At 47.7% G+C, this 21,958-nt stretch overlaps 1 protein-coding gene across 1 annotated transcript; it reads left to right on the forward strand.

The window, feature by feature from the left end:
* The first annotated feature begins 15,439 nt into the window (after positions 1-15,439).
* On the forward strand, positions 15,440-20,156 carry LOC144116352 (uncharacterized). The gene is made up of 5 exons (XM_077651111.1): positions 15,440-15,767; positions 18,948-19,059; positions 19,435-19,608; positions 19,727-19,819; positions 19,898-20,156. Exons 1-5 carry the CDS (start codon positions 15,440-15,442, stop codon positions 20,154-20,156), a joined length of 966 nt encoding a protein of 321 aa, XP_077507237.1.
* Positions 20,157-21,958: the final 1,802 nt, after the last annotated feature.

Here is a 21,958-nt window from a genome sequence, read left to right on the forward strand (position 1 = left end):
TTGTCGAGGCGCCGACGGCTGTACTGTCCACGCCGCAGGAGGCCGCTGCCAAAGAGCTTGTCGTAACGACGCCCATCACAGTCCGCATCATCGACGACTCCGCTTTCAAAAGAGAGGTAAGGGCTCGACGCGGAGTTTAGGTACGTACTCAAAACTCATTTTGGAAACTGCTCGCAAAAAACTAGCGACACTCCACGATGTTCTACAATGATAGCAGTGGACTCGTGGAACGGTTCTGATGACAAATAGTTTATGGTCTATATCGATAAGGTACTGCGTTCCAACCACTAAGCAACCACACTCATCGCAAACGGAGCTTGTGTAATCTAGAAGACTTAAAAAAGAAACGAGTTGCTTGCGTCGATTACGCTATTTTTTTTTGCTTTGCACTGGTCGCAGAAGCTAAGCGCACACCTATTAACTGTGGCAAGCCGTCCACTTCGGTAAGGACGTTACGAGTCTGAATAAACCGGCGGTAAGGTTTTCAGATGCAATTTTCTTGGTGGTAAATTCGTGTTCTGCCGGAAAACCGTCGACATAGCCAGAGAACAAATTTTTACTTGGAACAATAACAGTATGGAGCTGACCTCTGTGCCCCCACCAGCTCTTCCGATAGGGTATTTCGCACTGTCTGGGGCGAGTATTAAATGCTGCCAGCCGCGCTCTTTGATCTGTTTGCGGCGGGGTTCGCCCGCCTTTCTTATTCAACCTCGGATACGCGTTCTGACTTCGTCTCGCGACCGGGTACGTCCGCATAGCTTTGTAACTGCCGAGCGTTCGGGCGCGTCTCTCCTCTGGCGACAAACCCGCGTCGCATTCAATATTCCGAAGACGCTTGCTGACTTTCGAATCCTCCAGCTCCTCCCACCGATTGCAGCACCACTGCCACCGAGCACGAGGTTGAGGTTGAGGTTGAGGTGTTGAATGCTACAGGTGGGGTTAGCCTTGCTTGGTCTGCCAGCAATTGCTCCACCGCAGCGTCTCTTCGATATTAACAATGCCGCATCTACCCTGCTAAGCGCACAGTCTCTTATAATAGCACACATTCTTTCCCGCGGACACCATCTATGCAAACAATAAATCCACACAGTTCACATCACAGTCCACTCCAGAAGTCACCATCTATGCACATATTCAGTCACAGTAGAACATAGGCCATTGTAGTGCCACACTCCATACACACATTCACTCACAGTATAAAGTAGTCCACTCCGGAAGACACCATCTACGCACGCATTCACAGTAGGCCATAGTCCGTTCCTGCTGTCACCATTTAAAAACAAGATCCGTGTTCTGCAGAAATGTTAAAAGAAGGCGTGCAGCCTCCCTTCTGCATGTCTGGTTTCCACTCGGGTACACAATGTCCTGCACTGTGCTGTGACGGGTTCCTGTCTTCTTGAAGGAAGCGAACATCACATGCCTTTCCGCGTTGTACTCTGGGCAGTTATAATGCTCGATATCCCCGCACACACCACATAAAGAGCAGAGCGGAGACGATGCTATGCCGGTCTTATGCATCCATGCAGGAGTGCGAGCAGAGGCCGGGCGAATTCGATGTAGAAGGGTCGCCTGAGATCTTCTCAGTCCCTTGGTCACATATGGCTTGTGGGACGCATTCCACAGGGTACTGAAGTGATCAAGCAGCGTTTTCCTGCAGAGACTTTTCCCATCTTGAGGCACTTTTTTTGATGGAATCCTTGAGAGAGCTTTATGGGCGAGACTGTCGGCCACCTCATTACCGTTGACTCCTATGTGAGAGGGCACCCACTGGAAATGTAGAGTAAAGCCTCTGCTGTGCAGATTCTGCACCAAGCGCAGAGAGCGTAGAGACAAGGCGTCAGTAGGGAATCCGCGCTCTAACCTCTGAAGGGCAGATTTTGAATCAGTTAGGATGAGAACAGGTTGAGCCGGACAAGACCCTAACTTCCGCAAAGCCGCCTCAATAGCAACACTTTCAGCCGTTGTGGAGGATACGACAGCAGTACAGCGTACGGACCACTTACAGTCCAAAGAAGGAATGTAAAAAGCCGCTGCGCTAGCTTGTTTGACCTTGTCCACAGAACCATCCGTGAAAATTTGAAGATGGCAGGCACACTCTGTTTCCAAGTATTCCAGCACAAGCGAACGCGTTGCTGCCAAAGGAGAGCTGCGCTTTGCGCTCACATGGGGAATTGTGACCTTACAGTCGAGGGGCGGAAAAGACCAGGGGGGTTTCAACCGTTTCCTTTGCCTTCGGACATGAATGCCTAAAGAACTAAGAGTATTGAGTGCCAAATAAGCATTCGACTCATATCTCTTGCAGAGCCGCTGGAGAAGGGATCGCCCAGCTACCGTCTCTTCTAAGCGGTCAAGATGCATTAATAGTCTCTGAGAAGCGATAAGGCTAAGAGGCTTCGATAGGGACTCATGAAGTACTGACTTATTCACAACCGCCTGGGGAACTCCAATGGCTCTTCTTAGGCCCTTTCTGTGGACAACTTCGAGACGCTCAAGTTGTGATGCCGAGGGGGAAATTAAAAGTAATTGATACATTATCCGGCTGACCACCAGCGCTTCATGAAGTTTGACCATTGAAGAAGGATGGTTTCCCCATTGCTCACGTGCAATTCTACGGATCACATTGAGACGAGAAGATACAGATGAAACAATCGCGTCTACAGCTTTTCGCCACTGTAGACGAGAGTCAATAATGACGCCCAGGAATCGCGCGTGGTTGAATTGACGGATGCAAGAGTGACCGAGGTCTATCTTCAACCGCGCTTGACGTCTTCCTACACCTGGAAACAGAATAAAGCCGGATTTGTCCACTGACAGAGACAACCCCACACCTTGAAGGTAAGCTTGTGCCGAAAGTATAGCCTATCGAGCTATCAGGGCTAATCGCTTGTGTTGGTAGCCAGTAATCCAAATACAGATGTCGTCAGCATAAAGTGACATACGCACTTGCCTGCAACTTTTTTTCAACGAATCGGGTAGGCCAGCCATTACGGCGTTAAAGAGCGTGGGGGAGAGAACACTTCCTTGAGGCACACCTCGTGATTGAACCCTTTCGGTGCTTAACGTACTTCCTAAGCGTACACGAACCGCGCGATCACTTATAAACTTGTAAATGAATCTTAACATATGGCCCTGTATGCCCATGCCTTGCAAACTGTTTAGAATTGAGCTCTGAAGCACGCGGTCGTAAGCTTTCGCAACATCAAGAAAAATGGCTAAGGTGGAAAGGCCGAAGGCTCTCTGGTGTTCAATGTGACTGATCAAGTCTAAAGGCGGAACCGCATGGCGCGATTTCAGGCACGATTGACGCGCGGATGGTGGGACGCGCGCGTCATTTTGACGCGTGCCCAGTATGATCCGTCACGAAATCGCGCCGCCGCGTGCTCCTACTCGGAGGAGACAAAAACGCTCGCGCGGCGCGTCCGAGGCGCGTCCGCCAATCAAATTTCAAGTAAGTCACGTGGTATTTGGTCACGTGGCATTTTTGGTTTTTGGTTTTGCCACTAGATGGCCCTACTCTCTGCGCATCTCGACGGAACCTCTTCGGCGCATTTTTTTTTCGCTCTGCAGAACCGGCGCGCACGTGAAAAACACGTGCTACTGTTTCATGCGCGCATCGTGTTCATCGAAAATGGAGAAAGTAGTCTTCAACGAGGCCCTGTCATACATGATGGCAGTGCCTTGCTGTCCTCAAGCCACCATGATAAGCGTTCATTTACCAGCTTCTCCATCAAGTTAGCTACACAGGAGGTCAATGACACTGGGCGATACGAGGCAAGGTCTGTCATGTCTTTGCCAGGCTTCAGTACCGGAACTACATGTGCCACCTTCCATGACGTAGGAACATCGCCAGTCTCCCAAACTCGATTGATAAAGTTGAGGAGCTCCTTTCTGAGTTGCAAGGGCAGATTATTCAGCATTTGATTGGTGATGCCGTCGGGACCTGGTGAACACCGGCGCCGCAGGCCACTGAGCGCAGTCTGAAGCTCACGAAGTGTGAACGGGACGTCCATGATAGACCTGGAGGAAGCAGATAGTGAATATATATCTATTCCAGAATCAGCGCGTACGAGTGCGTCTGCAAATTCCTCTGCCAAGCACGCAATAGGTTTTTCCTTGCGTATTGCAAGAGCTTCAAAAGGCTTCGAAGGGCGAGATTCTCCAGCAAGGCTGCCAATAACTCGCCATATTCTCGTTATCGGTGAGAACACAGTCAAACTAGCACAGAATGAGGCCCATTGCGACCTGTACAGCTTGTTCGTGTGCCGTCTAATAGTAGAATTCAGCCTATTGAAGGTCGTCTTCAGTTGCCTGTCGTCCTTCTTCCGCACGAGTTGGCGCTCCGCCCTTCTTCTCGCTGCGCAAAGGTTCCTGAGTTTTAAATCCGGGGCCGGAAAATGATCAGGTAACTTGACCGCCGTAGTTGCTGCTAGCTTACTAGAAATCATTTTGTCAACAACATCACCAGAAACACGTTCTAGGTGCTTTCTGTACTTGTCTCAGTTGACCACGTTGCTAATTTTAGGACCATGCATACGAAAGTCGGCAGCAAACACAAAAATCGGATAGTGATCACTTCCCATGCGGTCAGGCGCTGTTGACCAACTCACGCGAACGTCAGGTGAATGCAGTGTCAGGTCTATAGCTGTCGCTGAGGCTGGAGGCCGGAAAAATGTGGGGCTTCCGTCATTGGCAACACACAGGTCCAAACTGTCAATAACCTCTACAAGTTTGCGTCCACGGGAATCCGTGTTCCTGTCACCCCAAACGGCATGATGGGCATTGAAATCACCGCAGATGATTTTAGGTGCTGGGCAGCGGTCACAGAGCTGCTGTAGTAACAAATCTAATGCTATCTTCTTCCGCGGAGACACGTACACGGATGCAATAAAAAGGGTTCGAGAGCCGAGTTGTATTCTCACAGCCGCTACCTCAATGTCATCCGTGCAAAGATCGGCAACGCGTAGAGAAACATGTGGAATTTCTCTTATGTAAAGCGCAGCACTTCCTGCAGGAAATGACTTTATGCTGCAGTTTTTATGGGCGACATATCCAGTCAAACATCTCCCGCTTGGCAGGCCAGCTTCTGACAGGGCCAATACTGGAGCACAAGTCTCTTTCAATAATAGTTTGAGTCAGCTAACCGACTTAAAATCCCAGCGCAGCTCCACTGCAATATGAACGGCACTTTTCGGTGCATATGAGATCCACAAGGTTTAGCCCCATCCATTTTAGTTCGCAAGGAAGTTTGCTGCGAAGGTGGAAATTAGGGACTCAAAAGAAAGCACCAGCTGTAGGAAGTTCTTCAGGTTACCAGGCACCATCGCTGGAACATGTGAACGCAGGGCCCCAAACAAAACATGAAGAAGGTCAGACATACCTTGATTTTTGAGCTCCTTATTTTGCGCAACGCACTCACAACATCGATAAAAGATGCCGACGGGGACACACTCTTGGCCGCAGTAGCTGGTTTTTTTTGTCACTTGTGCATATGAGGGTCCCCCTTGCCGTGGAGTCTGGCTGTGATCCGGCCGCTCAGGAACATGGACACGTTTTGCTGGAGGTCGAACAGTCGACTCGCGCGCACTGGGCCTTGGCGTCTTGCTGGACTCAGGTCTCTTAGGGACATTGTTGGGCAACGCAACAACATCAGACTCCAATACTGGGAACTCGTCTAATCCTGGGACAGGCGTCTCAGTCGGTGGGGTTTTTGGACCAGCAATAAAGGACATCCGACGGTGCAGAGCACTCACACGGAAGGGGCAGCCTCCGAAACTCGCTGGATGATCGCTACCGCAATTGGCGCAAGCAAAATCTGCCCTGCAGGTTTTAAAGTCGTGGTCGCCTCCGCACCGCTTACAGCGTCGATCCTTTGAGCAAACATTGGCCACGTGCCCAAACCGTTGGCATCTAAAACACCGTGAGGAGCGTCAGTGAAATCTGCAACTGCGTGTTTTGTGAATCTCAGATCAATTTTTTCGGGGCGCTCTGAGTTGGGAGCGAATGTCAACACGATAGAGTTGGTACGTTTCGCAGCCCATTCTTAAGCCATAATTAAGCACATAATTAAGCACATAATTTTTATACTTTGTGATTTGTATATGAAACAAGACTGAGCTACCTCATTTTTCTGAAGTAGTAAACAAACTGCAGGGCAGGGTAAAATAAAAGATCAAGAACACTCAAGACAAACTAGCACTGAAATGCAAGCAAATTTTTTTTTGATATAGTGTTGTTCATTTTGTTTATATTATGAACTGATGGATATTTACTTGTTGCATAAGTGAGTAACGTGCGCTAAATTTTTGCACAGTGCTATATCAAGACGCCTTTTCAGTTCACTGAGTACGGAAAGTCGCCTCCAGAGTGCAGCATGCCGCTAGGCGTGCGACGTTTCAAGCAGCAGTGGACTCGGGTATTAGCACGCTCTACGCGTAGTTTGTTTTTTCTGTATTTTCATTTTCGCGACCTTCAATAAGTGTATCATTTCAACAGCGGTCCATCGTCGCTGGGATCTCGGCAAAGTGACGCAATGTTAGTTCCGATATTATTTGAATTTCCCCATTGCAGGTCAATCAGAACTTGGCGAACACAACAAATGCCACAGAATAAGCCATTACGATCAAGCACAATACGCGCACATTAACGCAAATTCTAAATTAGCAAGCAAAATTATTTACGTATATAGCTTAGTAGAGTGAGCGCAAATATAGTGTGGAGCTCGAGGAAAACGTCTACGTATGCGCTTGTGCAGCTCTCGGATCGCATTGCCTTATTCAAAGCAGCGATAGGACAAATGTTCAGTAATTTTTACTGTCTCCGGATTGAATTGGCTCGGCGAAAATAGAAAGCACATCACAATGTTTGTCATGTGAAAAAGCTACTTCTCGTTGTGCATCGCGTCGCCATCTTGGACTAGCAATCGGATAGTCTGTCTGTCTAATTCCGTCTGGCGAACAGGTTGAAAGACTGCAAAACTACTCTCCGAGCCGAGCATCAACAAACATGTTTCTAACCACAAGAAACGCGTACGCTATGAAATATTCACATACGTGAGTTGGTTTCAAAGGCAACGTCGCTTGGTGCAGTGTAGGCATTATATGTTTTTGCCTACACACCGCATAGCCACCGACCGCAGCGCCACCTTTGTTTACAAACATGACGCTTTTCTATGCACGCATTTTCCTTTCCTTCGCAACAAAATGGATGACGACGGAGGCTTTGAGGGCCACTATCGCATTTTTTTTTCGGTACAGCTACTTCCTTGGGAATGACTAAAATGCCTTTTTGCTGTCGCGAAGACTGCAGCTTGCGGCCAAATCACGTAGGTACACGTACGGCATAGGTGATGATCCACGGCATTCGCACGACGAGCATACATATGTTTATTATAGTCGCTATAGTTCCGTGTGCATTTCATCCGTTAGCTAACGAGATAAAAAATATAGACGGGGCTGGTGTTGTGACCAGTCATCGCAGTTGCGCACGTTATTCGATCGCTGCATTTCGGTATTGCATGCAGTAATACTTACTTTCGTAGTTTGAAGAAATAACATCGACAGAGCTCTCGGCTTCACCCTTAGCTTCTTCATATCCGCACCTGACCGCCGCACGAATAGGCGAGAAATACCGGCCACAGACACGGAGGCGCTTGTCCGACTGGCAGCTAGAGTCCGATGCGCTGGAGTCAGACAGTGCCTTCATCTTTCGGCAGACCGTGCCGAATGGTAACATCGTGGTCCCTGGCCAACAACACAGCACGGCCCATCCATTCTGATAGCGCATGCGACGGAGGTCGCGAGCGAAATCGCTGGAACCACCGCTTCTGAAATTCCGAATCTCTACATTTGTTAGCGAGCGTCCTTTTCGTGTCTATGAAAGAGGCGACCGTAGCGTGTTTCCTTTTTTTCGTGCGGTTTTTCGGCCCCACAGGCACAACCATATGGTTTCGACGGCCGAAGTGCGGACCCAAGAACTCTCCGGTGTTTAGAAAGAGCCACTGCACGTGTGCGCGCAGCTATGTGTGTTTGTGTGTTTCTTTTGTGTACCGCTGTGTTTTTCCGGTCCCTTGAATTGGTATGAGCACACGACAGTGTCGAAAACTGGAAGTGGAGTACTAATTTTTATTGCTGCACACACAATAACCCCGTAAGCAAGCACATAAACGACTACTTTAATCGCTAAGATGAAAAACGTTTCCGAAAAAAGCAAAAATTTAAAGTATCTAGCGCTTTTATTTCGGTAATTACGGGCCGATGCGTTTGGTCACTTCACATGCGTGATATGATGCAATCTGCCAGGATTCGCTCAATCCCGACACCGCTGGTCGCCGCGAGGTGCGATAGCGGGATTAAAAAATACAATTGCCACTTGCCCATCCTGGCATTGCGCACCAGTTCATTGTTCTAGGAACAGACAGCGTCCCGAAGCACAATTTGAGCAAAAACGAGCCTTACTGCAGCACGGGATGAGAAACCTGGGTCTCACAAGTCCCACCTGTGGATGGATGGATGGATGGAAGGTAGGAGCATCCCCTTTGAAACGGGGCAGTGGTTGTTGCCACTATGCTCCGTTTTTTTTTCCTTTATTTTTGTTTACTCTGTTGTAAGTTGTTAATACAATTCGCCATTTCCTTTAAAAACACGTCTTCCTACACTTTAAAACTTATGTCATCTCTCTGCTTTTGTACCACCAATCCTCCAATCGCTTTTTGCTAATTTCCACCGCAGATTTATTTACATCACTATTGTTATCTCTAAACGCTAAAGCCTCAGGAAGAGTGACTGTGCCTGCATGGACATCGGGATGGATACCATCGCATTTTAGGATGAGGTGTTCTATTGTTTCTACAGATTTACCACACACAGCACATGTGTCATCTTCTTCGTTAAATTTCTTTTTGTAGCTGCGCGTTCTAAGACACCCTGACCTAGCTTCAAAGAGGAGGGCACTGCCTCTTGAGTTATCATAAAGCGTTTCCTTCCTTATTTGCCTTTTCCAGCATCGATATAGTTCTACACTATGCTTCTTTTCCATTGAATCTATCCAATTTTTACCTTCGATGTTTTTAACCTGTCGTTTAATGCTCTTTCTTTCTCCTTCCTCGTCTCTGACAAACTTACTGGCCAGCTTTCTAGTTCGTTTCCGCCACTGTGTGTCAACGCTCTTTCTGTACAGGTATTTAAATACCTTAGCTGCCCACCGGTTATCATCCAATTTCCTCAGGCGTTCTTCGATAGTACTTTACTCTGAGCTTCTCGTGCTTCGAATGTTGCCCAGCCCATATCACCCTGTACTGCCTCGTAGCTGTAGCTGTGTAGCTGTGTTTTAAACTGCCACCTGCCGGGGCAGTGGCGCATCGCTTAAACTCTGCACTTCTGCGTCAGAAGTGGAATGTATGAATCTTAGAAAGAGACTGAGTACTTGCGCGGAAGGGATACCTAATGCTATCGCATAGTACTCCTAAGGAGAACTTAAGCGTCGCCCAAGTTTTCTTTTTCTCTGCATTGATGCTGGTGCCGTTTCTACCTGGTATTTCTATCTACATAAACTATTGGTGACTTAGCGGAGGTTCTAATTGCGGCCAGCTTTCACAATTCAAGAAGAGAAAAATGTCTAGGAATACGACGAGAAGCAAGGAAAAAACATGAAATATAGAAGGGAGTAGGTGGGATATTGGCAGGTGACCATACGATGTAATGTGACAAGCATTCTTTAGAAGCAGTAGTTTTGCATTCCCCTTTTACAGTGATCGCCTTCTAATTGCGTCTTGGAATTAGATTACGCCGTCGCTTTTTCGTTCCGCAGCTGCGTAGACATTTTTGGTGGGCGAACGCTTCCGGAGGGGAATTTGGTGGTGGGTGCAGGCTTTGGACACACAGACCACGGCGTTTTCGCCAAATAAAGAGGACTATGATGCTAACGCAGTGATAGGAGAATTACGCGACAGAAGACTGGTGTGGCGGAGGACGAAATAGATCGAACAGAGTGAGGACGGCGACGCTGCTGCCCGTTCTGTGGAGAATGTATTCACTCGGAGCTAAGGCAGCGCCACTCGCCTGGGAAGAGGCTTTGACGTCTTTGCATCGGTACCAGGGCTTTCTCTCCCGCGGTCCTCGTCCCATCGGCAGCACCGAACAGTTGACCCCAGCAGTGGCAGCGACCTTTACACGGAAAGATCTTTCACCTACAGGATTTAAATCCACGAGTTCCGCTCCTGCGACGGCCCCCAGTGCCTGACTGTTAACGGCACCAACCGACCAGGCCGACCATGCACCGTAAGCAAAGCGACATTCGTACTGGGTATGTTCGCTCTGACTTGGAGATCAGATCCCGGGGATTTTAAATTGTGCTTTAAATTTAGACACAGGATTGGCTATTTAGCTTTTCCGGAAGACCTATAGTGTCTTTTATTGTTATCAATTCCCTATTGCCGCCAAGCATGGTATTTGTGACCTCCTGACCTATAGTGCTTTTGTATGCGCGCACGAGCTTGTGGTGCCCGCGTTTTTTCTCTTTGTGTACGTTAGTTATTTATGTTTGGATGCCTCGCCGCATGCATAAAATGTCTGCGCTGGTGCTAACGCTAGTGTCCTCGCTCCCTTTGTCCCTCTGGTGGGCCTCGTCTGGAATGCGTGACACCGCCGCAAAAAGAAAATCGAAATAAAGCAAAAGCTTGCGAGCTACCATACGACGCGATGCAACAAATCTGCGTTAAAACAGCAGCAGTTGTACACTTCACTTTTAAGTTAATCCCATTTCCATTGTGTCTTTGAACATGTAAGGTTAAAATTAGCGTCACTTTCTTTAATATGGTTTTTCCCCGCAGAACTGACACGTTTGCTTATGAACTCCACTTGGCGCGGCACTGTACTATTGTGAAATCAGGATTGTACGCTTTGTGCCACTGCTAGATTTGTATAGTTTTGAGAGATGTTCTGTAAGCCCCGAATAAAGCTGTGCTTTGTTGCCGCTTCTGTGTGTCTCTTGTACCCCCGTAAGTAGCTGGGGTACGGCTAAATACTGGGCCCTGCCAGATACTCGACACATCCGCCTTAAACGGCTAAATCCGGCGATGACCTTTTTTGTTCCTCGCGGAATACCACTCCCTTTTGCATGCCTAATCCATAGATTACGTTTAAACGTCGCCTTCACACGCAAATACTCGCACTTAATTGGACAAGCGGAACCCCCCCACCGCGGACTGTACCATGATGTGGTGTGCTAGAGACAATGGAACATGACCCAGATCTCTGAGGGAACCAGTGTAGAGGAGGAAGAACCAAGATCAAATGGATGATAGAACCCTAGGAGAAGAAATAGAAACATGCGCCAGGGCCAAGTTAATTCAGATATCTGTTTCATTAACATGCAAGGTGGCAGGAATAGGCTGAAAGGGGGGGGGGAATAGAATAACAGTTAAGGCAGGAGGAATTAATGGTATATGGTTTAGTGAAACGCATCTTAGAGACATGGAGCAACCACCCTGTAACCCAGACTACGCATGGGAATATTGCAATAGAACAGAGGGCAGCAGAAAGGGGTGTGGAATTGGGGCATTCATTCATAAAAGTAAGAATTTTCAAGAGGTTAAACTGGGATGCAAGGAACGTTTATGGCTACAAGGAAAATTGGAAGGGGACCAAACACTCCTTGGCTTTGTATACCTGTGGACAGGAGCTAATGCCAAAGAGGAAAACAGGAAAATGTCAGAATGTATTGCAAGTGACATTCATGAGCTAGGAGGTCAGGGCGAGATAATTATATTAGGCGACATGAACACACATATGGAAAACCTGGATGGGTACACACATTCGACAGGAAGCATGCTGCAATACATGTGTGACAGGCATGATTTAGTTTTATGCAACAGTACCGAGAAGTGTGAACGGCTCATAACATGGGAGGCAGGCAGTCTGCACTCGATGATAGATTATGCACTAATGTCACAGTGGATGTAAAATAGACTAGGGATAATGAGCATAGATGAAAATGGTTCCAGAAGCCTAGGTAGTGACCACAAGCGTATCAAGTTCAGTTTCAGAAGAAAAAACAATGTAGGACTGAAGCGAGATGAACAATCAGAGGGGAATTTTTACTCAGAAAAGCAATTGGAAGACACAGCCAAACAAATTGAGAAAGTAATTTTTGAGGATAGTGAAACAGAATGGACTTATACGAAATTAACTCGATTACTGGAGCTAGAGCTAGCTAAGGTGCGAGTAAAGCTAAAAGGGAAAAGACGCAAACCCAAGAGTTGGTGGGATGTGGAGGTCAAGAAGGCGAGAAACACCAGGAAGCATCCAGGGAAACCAGATATTCCAAGAAGAGGGGGATCAGAAGTTGAAGTAGTCAGAAAATGGGATACCTTCATAAAGTGTAGAAGGGAAACATCCTATTTGATTAATGAAAAAATTAGAAGAAAGGGTGCCCAATGGATCTCAGAAGTAAATAAAAACGATAGAAAAGCAGCTCAAAAATTCTGGAAGTATCTAGATGCAATGAGTAATAAGACTAGGCTAGAACAAATCAGGGTATTCGACTAAAAGGGGTTGAAGCGATAGAACACATAGGAACAAGGATGACAGAAAAATTTAAAGAAATGTTGCACATAATTTATAGAAGGAGGATAGACCGGTTACCGCAATAGCTTCACTTGAGCAAAGAGAGTGGGAAAGGGCAGAGAAGAAGGTTCCTAGTGGCGCATAAACAGGACTAGATGGTATTCCGATTATGTTAATAAAGAAGCTAGGACCAAAATCCAAGCAAATATTAATACAGGTAGTGAATAAAATGATAGTGGATGGGAAAGTCTCCGATGAATGGCGATTAAGTAGAATGAACATGATATATAAGATAAAGGGGGACAAAGCTGACGGAAGTAACTAGCATCCCATAACAGTGACATCTGTGCATTACAGGGTGGTGATGCAGATTATAAAGGACAGATTACAGGCTTGGGTGGAGAACGAGGGGGTGCTAGGGGAGCTACAAAATGGGTTCCGGAAACAAAGGAGATTGGAGGACAATCTGTTTTCATTGACGCAGTGTACAGAGATTGCTGACAACGACAACGTTATTCAAAAGAGTATCTGTGGGACATACTGGACTGGGCACATTGGATGTGGAAGATGGAGTAATTAATCTTTTAAAAGATATATATAAAGGTAACAGAGTGCTTATCAAATGGGAAAAATGTATCAGGGCCTGTAGAGATACAGCGGAGGCTTAGGCAAGGATGTCCTCTGTCTCCTTTGTTGTTCATGTTTTACCTGCAAGGGTTGGAAACCAAGCTAGAGAGGAGCGGACTAGGCTTCAACCTTTCTTTTTTCAAGCAAGCAGAATTTGATTAAACAGTCATTACCAGGACTAGTATACGCGGATGATATAGTGCTAATGGCTGACAACAAGGAAGATTTACAGAAGTTGATAGACATATTATTGGCCGACGTAGAAAACTCGTCTGGTAACTGATGTAGGGGCACAGGGGGGAAGAAAACAACATGGCGTTCCAGTAAAACGTGTTCGTATCTTGCTCTCCGGAGTCGGACTTCTTACTGCTTGTGGTGGCTCCGGCACGCCAACAAGTGGACAACAAGTGGCGACGAGGATGGGATGAAGACGGAATGAACGTACGACACCCACCAAGGCAAGCCCACGACTCTACGTGAGACGCAAGAACCGGCGCGACAAGTAGGTGGCATGGTGCAAGCACTTGGCGCTCAGCCATTGTTCGCGGCACCTCCGCAGTTCGATTCGAATGCGGAAACATGGACAAACTACTCCGAGCGGCTAGAGACTTACTTCGATCCTAACGAAATCACCGACGACGCTCGCAAGCGCGCGATTCTCATAACATGTCTCAACCCGGAGGTATATGGTCGTCTCCGAAGCCTACTGGCGCTGAAAAAGCCGCGGGACGAACCTTATGAAGCCATCATTGCACTTCTCAAGCAGCACCTGAACCCGGCACCGTCGGAAATTTACGAAACGTACCGGTTTCAAACCCGCGTACAGAAAACCGGCGAGAAGGTAGGCGAATACCTGACAGAACTACGGAAGATCGCAGACAACTGTGGCTTCGGGAGCGCGTTGGAACGAAACCTGCGTGACAGATTTGTCATCGGGTTGCGAGAAAAGATGGTCCAACGAGTACTTCTGGCTAAGCCAAAGTCTCTTACTCTCCAAGAAGCAGTAGATATCGCCACATCGGCGGAATTGGCGATACAAAATGTTGAGCGCCTACCCCACGCGAGCACCGCGGAATCGGCGAACGAAGTCAACGCCACAGCGTTTAAGAAGGAAACGAATCCGTAATACCGACACACCAAGGCAAAGACGCCGCGCCCGTGCATTCGTTGTGGCGACTGCTCACACGATGCTCCCAACTGTCCGCATAAGACGTCGACTTGCTATAAGTGCCACAAGCAAGGGCACTTAGCTACAAGGTGTTTCGGTGGGGTAAAATCAAAAAGGCCGACGAAATTTCATGCCAACGCGGTAAGTGCCGAAGCTGGCGACAGTAGCTGCACTCCAGTCCTTGATATTTACACGGCTACCAGCGAAGGTACTGCGGTCGAGCCGGTCTACAAGACGGTGAATTGGGGACCAGTGAATCTCGACATGCAGGTGGATACGGGTTCGCCAGTCTGCATAATTCCTGAAGAAATATACCATTGCCATGCCAAGCAGTGGCCAGCCCTGAAGCCCACAAACAAAGAGCTCCATTGTTACTTGGGGAAGCTACCTATCAGCGGGGTGCTTCATATGACAGCGCAGCACCAGAACTGCAATGCAACTGCTGAACTGTATGTGGTGCAATGCCCAGGACCTTCACTGTGTGGTAGAGATGTGATCCAAAAACTTCATCTGCTGCCCGACCAAGAGGTAGGCACAATCCTGACTCCAGACTGAAATCTCAAGTGTCACAGAACAACTGAAAGAAAAGTTCAAAGACCTCTTCGAGCTGGGCACAGGACTGATGAAGGGACCTCCTGCCAGCATTGCCATGAAAAAAGATGCAACTCCAAGATTCCTGAAAGCCCGTTCACTACCTTATGCATTGCGCGAAAAAGTAGGAGTGGAACTGGACAGAATGTGTCAGCAAGGGATCTTGTCTCCAGTCAGCCACAGCTGCTGGGCAACGCCAATCGTTCCAGTGGTAAAAGCAGATGGAACCTTGAGAATTTGTGGGGATTTCAAGGTCACTGTCAACCCAGAGTGTGATGTCGACCAGTACCCACTCCCAAAAATGGGAGACATTTTCGCCTCTCTCAAGGGTGGCTATTGGTTTTCAAAATTGGACCTACGTGAAGCCTACTGCCACATACCACTGGACGATCAAGCAAAGCAAGTTGCAGTACTGAACACTCACAAAGGTCTATTTGCTTACAATAGGCTACCATATGGCATTGCATCAGCCCCTGCCATATTCCAAAGGAAGATGGAAGAACTTCTGAAAAATGTGCCGGGCACGCAAGTCTTTCTAGATGATGTTCTGATTGCAGAGGATAAGAATAGCTATGGGAAGACTGTGAACAAGGTACTGGAAATCTTTCGAGAAAATGGTATCCGGTTGCGGAAAGACAAGTGTGTGTTCGGAGCACAGGAAGTGACCTACCTGGGACACAAAATTGACCGACACGGCTTGCATCCAGCGGAAAAGAAACTGGACACTATCGTGAGAGCACCAGCGCCCAGAAATGTCCAAGAACACAGATCCTTCCTGGGCCTGATCACCTATTACCGCAGTTTTCTGCCCAACATGTCAAGTATCCTTGCACCTCTGTACCGGTTGCTACAGAAAGAGAGCAAATGGTAGTGGGCATCTGAAGAGAAGAGAGCATTTGAAGCTGTGAAGAACTCTCTGATTAACTCTAATATGCTCGTGCACTTTGACCCCACGAAGGAACTAGTGCTAGAATGTGATGCCTCACCAGAGGGAATTAATGCAGTGCTATCTCATGTGATCGATGGCATTGAAATGCCAATAGCGTTCAGGTCCCGCACCCTCACAAAGACAGAGAACTATTCTCAGTTGGAAAGAGAAGCCCTGGCTCTGGTGTTTGCAGTGGTAAAGTTCCGTGACTACTTGTTGTGTAGGGAGTTCACGTTGAAGACTGATCACGAACCACTGGTTGGACTCTTCAAGGAAAATAGACCAATTCCTACTACTGCAGCATCACGCATTCAAAGGTGGGCAATTACCCTTGGTGCCTACAAATACACCATAAAGTATAAGCCCGGATCCCGCAACCAAAATGCAGGCGCACTGAGTCGACTACCTGTGCCAGCGAGTGAGACTGAACTGCAGATGCAAGACCCTGACCAACAAGACAGTGCACTAGTAGCCAGCATCTTGGACACGGCACCGGTCTCAAGGAAGCAACTCGAAGACGTTGCTGGGAAGGACCAACTCGTGCAATGCCTTCATGAATACATACTGGGAGGATGGCCTAAGAAACTCCCACAGTCTAACCATGACCAAGTACTGCCATTCTGGAGACGTAGGAATTTCCTCACTGCAGATGGACGACTCATCTTCATGGGAGACCGACTAGTGATCCCTGAGGCACCTAGAAGAGCATTCCTGTTGGAACTGCACGAAGCACATTCCGGACTCAGTACCACAAAAGCTTTGGCAAGGAAACTTGTGTGGTGGCCAGGAATTGATCAAGACATAGAACAGCTCCAGCGGAATTGCCCTATCTGCCAACAGACGGCATCAATGCCACCCTCCGAGAAGGCAGCGGCATGGCCCGCAACAACCCAGCCGTGGACACGTGTTCACATAGACTATGCTGGTCCAATTGAAAACAAGATGGTGTTGGTTGTTGTGGACAGCTATTCAGGCTGGATCGAAGCAGTCGCAACAAATAGTGCAACGACTACAGCAACCATTGAGATCTTAAGGAGCATATTTGCACGATTTGGTGTGCCAAATTGTCTGGTGTCTGATAATGGCAGTGCCTTCGTCAGTGCCGAATTCCAAGAATTCATCACGAAGAATGCCATACGGCACATCCGTACAGCGCCCTTCCACCCTGAATCTAATGGGCTTGCAGAAAGAGCGGTGAGGGCAGTCAAAGACGGTCTCAAGAGACTCACACGTGGAACACTCTCAGCTCGCTTAAACCGGTGGCTGCATGACCACAGACGCACACCATCCGGAAGTAGGGACAAATCCCCAGCTGAAATGCTCCTGAGCTATCGACCCAAAGGACGCCTGGACCTGCTTCTGCAGAAACCACAAGAGCCGAACGTTGAAAGGCACACGCTAACAAAAGGGAAATGGGTCCGTGGCCAGACTGTCTTGTTCCGCAACTTCGGTCTTGGCCAGCGTTGGATGAAGGGTACGGTTCAACATGTCTTGGGAAACAGGATGCTCAAGCTCAACACAGCCGGAGGACCCGTTACCCGACATTTCGACCAGGTTCGTCGTTGTGATAACGGTAGCCCTACTGAGCAGAGTGAATGGTGGGACCTACATGAACAACAGTCAAGTTCAGCACCAACCCCTGCAGCCGAAGGTCAACCCGGACGGCCCACTCGTATCCGGCGACCGCCAAACCGACTGAACTTGTGATGTGAGTGTCAGTGGTGTGATTATCAAACCATGTGTGGGGGAGTGTTGGCCGACGTAGAAAACTCGTCTGGTAACTGATGTAGGGGCACAGGGGGGAAGAAAACAACATGGCGTTCCAGTAAAACGTGTTCGTATCTTGCTCTCCGGAGCCGGACTTATTACTGCTTGTGGTGGCTCCGGCACGCCAACAAGTGGACAACACATATCTGGTACTGAGGGAGATAGATTAGGTTTCAAGTTTAGTAAAGAAAAATCTGCAGTCATGATATTTAATGATGAGGTCGGAGATCATAGAATACAGGACTTCACGCTAGAAGTAGTGGATGAGTACAAGTACCTTTTGGTGTGGATAAATAACGGTGCTGAGTATCTTACAGAGCATGAAAAATATGTAATGAATATAGCTGGTAGGAATGCAGCTGTCATGAAAAATAGGGCACTGTGGAATTACAACAGGTATGAAGTGGTAAGAGGGATCTGGAAAGGGGTGATGGTTCCTAGCCTGACTTTCGGTAATGCGGTCCTGTGCTTGAGACCAGATGTTCAAGCAAGGTTAGAAATTAAACAACATGGCGTAGGGAGGCTAGCTTTGGGAGCACATGGCAATACACCAAATCAGGGGGTACAGGGTGATATGGGATGGGCGTCGTTCGAGAGCAGACAAGCTAGTAGTATAAGATAGCATTTGAGGAGCGATTGAGAAAAATGAGGAAAAGCAGTGGGCTAGGAAAGTTTTCAGATACCTGTATACAAGGAATGTTGATACGAAATGGAGAAAGCGAATTAAAAAATTGACAAGCAAATATCTGGACAGCAGTAGGGGGCAAATCAGCAATTATCGGTTAAGAAAAGGGTTAAAGAAACAGAGCGAGCTCTGTGGAAAACAGGGATACTGACGAAAATCGGCACTGGGAACATACAGGATTTTTAAGCAGGAAATTGCCAAAGAAAATATCTATGATAATTGTAGGGAAAGCTCTTTGTTGTTTGAGGCCGGGACTGGAGTTTTGCGGACTAAGACGTATAGAGTCAGGTACCATGAGATAGACACTTTGTGCATTGCGTGCGGAGAGGAGGAGGAAACGGCTGAACACTTGATACTTTTCTGTAAAGGGCTTCACCCTACAGTGGAAAGCAGCGGGGCTGACTTACCCAAGGCATTGGGGTTTATGGATAGTGAAGGGAAAGTGGATTTTAAGAGGTTAGAAGTAACCAAGCGAAGGTTATACGATTGGTGGCTAAAAGCAAGACGGGAGTAAAATTTCACAAGACATGGCTAGGTGGCTTGAGCCACCACCCGATTTAAAGGGTTCAGCCGTATCCATCCATCCATCCATCCATCCATCCGTGACACCGCTTTCTGCAGCGGCATTGGCGTCTCCTGACGACGAGCCAGAACTGTGGAGCTCCCGCAAGACAAATTTCTTTCTGAACAAGTACAAAGAGATGGACTTCGTTGGTAAAACCAGGGTACTTCGGTATGTTATCCTTTGTATCCAAAATTATCTGCAGCATACCATAATGGCGTTTCGTTTTTTCTTTATGTAAACGCCGATAATATGTGCAAAAAAAAGTGTACACTGGAGCTGGGCATTTTTGCTCAGATTTCACGTTTCACGTCTCATATAAAACTTTTCATCCCACAGCGAGTGCTTGAAATATGTGGCAGCTGAAATGCACATACTCTGATAGAATACCCGGTAGCATCACACTTCTTAAGAAAGTTTACTAAATGAAACGCTGTACAGCCCTAGCATGCAATCATTTCAATCAAAGTGCTACATCGAAAGAAAAGTCGAATCACATTTCATAGTTTTGTTTTGCTCTAAACTGTGCTTTATTTTTGTGTTCAGGACAAGAATACAACTTTGGCTGAAGCTCTGTGAGCTTATAAACAAGAAAGTTGAATGTAATATGTCTCCAACACAAGTGGAAAACAAATGGAAATCCCTGGACCTGGCATACAAAAAGTCCAAAAACGCTGACAGTTCGTCTGGACACCACCGTGTCAGCTGCGAACACGAGGAGTAAGTTGGAATTATTTCTTGAGCTGTTCGGTGGCTTTGGCATCCCTCATAGCTGGAGTCTCTTTGGGACTTTTAACCCCATAAACCTGTTGGTTCTGACCATTTGTGCATCACACAGAGAACTTGCCACCATACTAGAGAAGGAGCACAGTGTGAATCCACGATTGCTTTTGGAACCTGGGAAAGCAATTCTCCCAAGTGGAAGCCCGAGGTGAGTGAAAATTTCATAGTTTATGTAAGGCACTGGAAGTGTGCAGCATTTTTACGTATACACTTTCAACAGCGCCAGCACTACTGGAGGAGGACCTCCAGAGGACCTGCCGGTGCCAGTTGAGGGTGGTGTGACACCAAAGAGGATACGGCACAACAGGAATCAACTTGGTCCTCTTTTAGACGGACTCCAGAAAATGGCAGATGCAAAAACCAAGGCTTTGGAAGCCAGAAAAAAGTGGGAAGACGCAAGAGCAAAGAGACATGATGATCTCATGAAGAGATTTGATCGTCTAATAGATAATCTAGCCAAGCAGCAAGGCTCAAATGCACAATAAAGTTTTTGCACCACCACTGCAAGCTCAATTTATTTTCGCAGAACATATATTCGGGGGGGGGGGGGTGTTCAATGGCCAGTTTACAAGTGTAAGTACAGCATTACGACAAACAAGACTGTTCATTTGAAAGGTTTATTTTGCCAACAGTTTCAGGAATGATATCCTAGAAACTGTTGGCAAAAGAAACCTTTAAAACAAACAGTCGCGCTTGTCGTAATGCTGTACTTATATATACATATGCGGTAATGTTATGAAACACTTTCATGCTGACTTGTCAATGACATAGCAAATATACACTATTAGCACTGCTCCTTGGCAATGAATTCACGCAGAGACTGACTGTAGCCTGGGAGACTGCCCTCAAAGTCCCCTTCACTGTCGTCGTTGCCTACACCATCATCTTGAGGCAATGATGTCAACTCCTGAAGGAAGTCTCTCTCGTCATTACATATGTTGTGCAGCACACAGGCAGCCATAACTGTGTAACAGCACTGCACGACGCTTTTGGTATCTACTAAGTACAGTCTCCTGAAACGCTGTTTCAGCAATCCAAAGGTGTTTTCAATAGACACTCTTTGCTGGCTGTGTCGCTTATTGAAGTTATTTTTCCATGTAGGAAAACTGCTCTCATTGTTCCTGAATGGAGTCATGAGCCATGGCATCAAGAGGTATGCACTGTCCCCGAGTATGTAATTTTCCCCGCATTCCAGAGCTGCACGTGTGAAGAACGGGCTCTCTCTCAAGACCCGGGCGTCGTGTACTGAGCCTGGGAATCCTATGAACACGTTTAGGTATTTGTTCCTATCATCGCAGATTCCTTGGAGAATGATTGAAGGCCACTTCTTCCGGTTGAAGTACGACTGAGTTGATTCACTTGGAGTCAGTATCTGTACGTGCGACCCGTCAATGCAGCCGATGGCATTTCTTGGGCCCTTGCCACCGTTTTTGGCGAGAAAACCGGCCTTGATGCGGCTCATTTCCGCGCTACTGGGCCAGCATATCACTTCACCGCTAATCGCGTGCAGAAAGTGGATGACCCGTGTCACGCAAGCGTGCACAGACGACTCGGTGACATTGAACTTGTCGCCTATGGCGTAAATCGAAATCTGTGACCCGATGTACGCCAGCGTAATGAGGCACGTCTTTTCGGCCGATATTTGTTGACGGCATTCCACAGCGCTTGGGTAGAAGGCCAAAAACCTGAACTTGCCACTTAACCGGTCAAAGGTCTCCCTGGATAGCCTGAACAGCCTCTTAAACTCGTACTCATGGTACCTGTTGACAACGTCCTCGTACCCAGGCACATGATTGGCATCTTGACGCACCAACGCGCAGGCGACCAAAATGCAGACGTCGTCGAACTCCTCGTCGCTGTCATCGAAGTCGAAATCGTCGTCGCTGCCAGAGTCTAGCAGTTCCATCGCAGCTTCGAAGAGTGCCATCACGGCCGCGTTCTGGAAAGCAAACACTTTACACACCGCGCACGTCGCGAACGTAAACACAGAGCTGCTAGGCGGAGTGCGTGTGCCGGCGCGGGCGGAGTGAATACGCGTGGCGTGAATCGCGTGTGGCCAAGTTACCTAGTGGATGTTGCGACATGCCGCCTTCAGTTCAGTGAAACGCCACTTCCAGCAGCGAACATCGAAGGGGACAGTGCCATCATCTAATGCGAAGAATGTCGAAAAGAAAAACAGATTCTCATTGCTTCGCTCCGGGATGCCGCAGCGGCTATCCGGGTGCACCCAAGGCTTCCCTTTTCGCTGCTCCAAGGAATGAAGAACTGCGTAAGAAATGGGAGCGCA

Source organism: Amblyomma americanum, chromosome 1 (assembly GCF_052857255.1).
Source record: "Amblyomma americanum isolate KBUSLIRL-KWMA chromosome 1, ASM5285725v1, whole genome shotgun sequence".
NCBI lineage: Eukaryota > Metazoa > Arthropoda > Arachnida > Ixodida > Ixodidae > Amblyomma > Amblyomma americanum.

Coding starts and splice junctions, on each gene's coding strand:
- LOC144116352 (XM_077651111.1), top strand. CDS start 15,440: ATGGAAGAACTTCTGAAAAATGTGCCGGGCACGCAAGTCTTTCTAGAT. Junction 19,060..19,434: donor GGTAAAACCAGGGTACTTCG/GTATGTTATCCT, acceptor TTTTGTGTTCAG/GACAAGAATACAACTTTGGC. Junction 19,609..19,726: donor GTCAGCTGCGAACACGAGGA/GTAAGTTGGAAT, acceptor TGCATCACACAG/AGAACTTGCCACCATACTAG.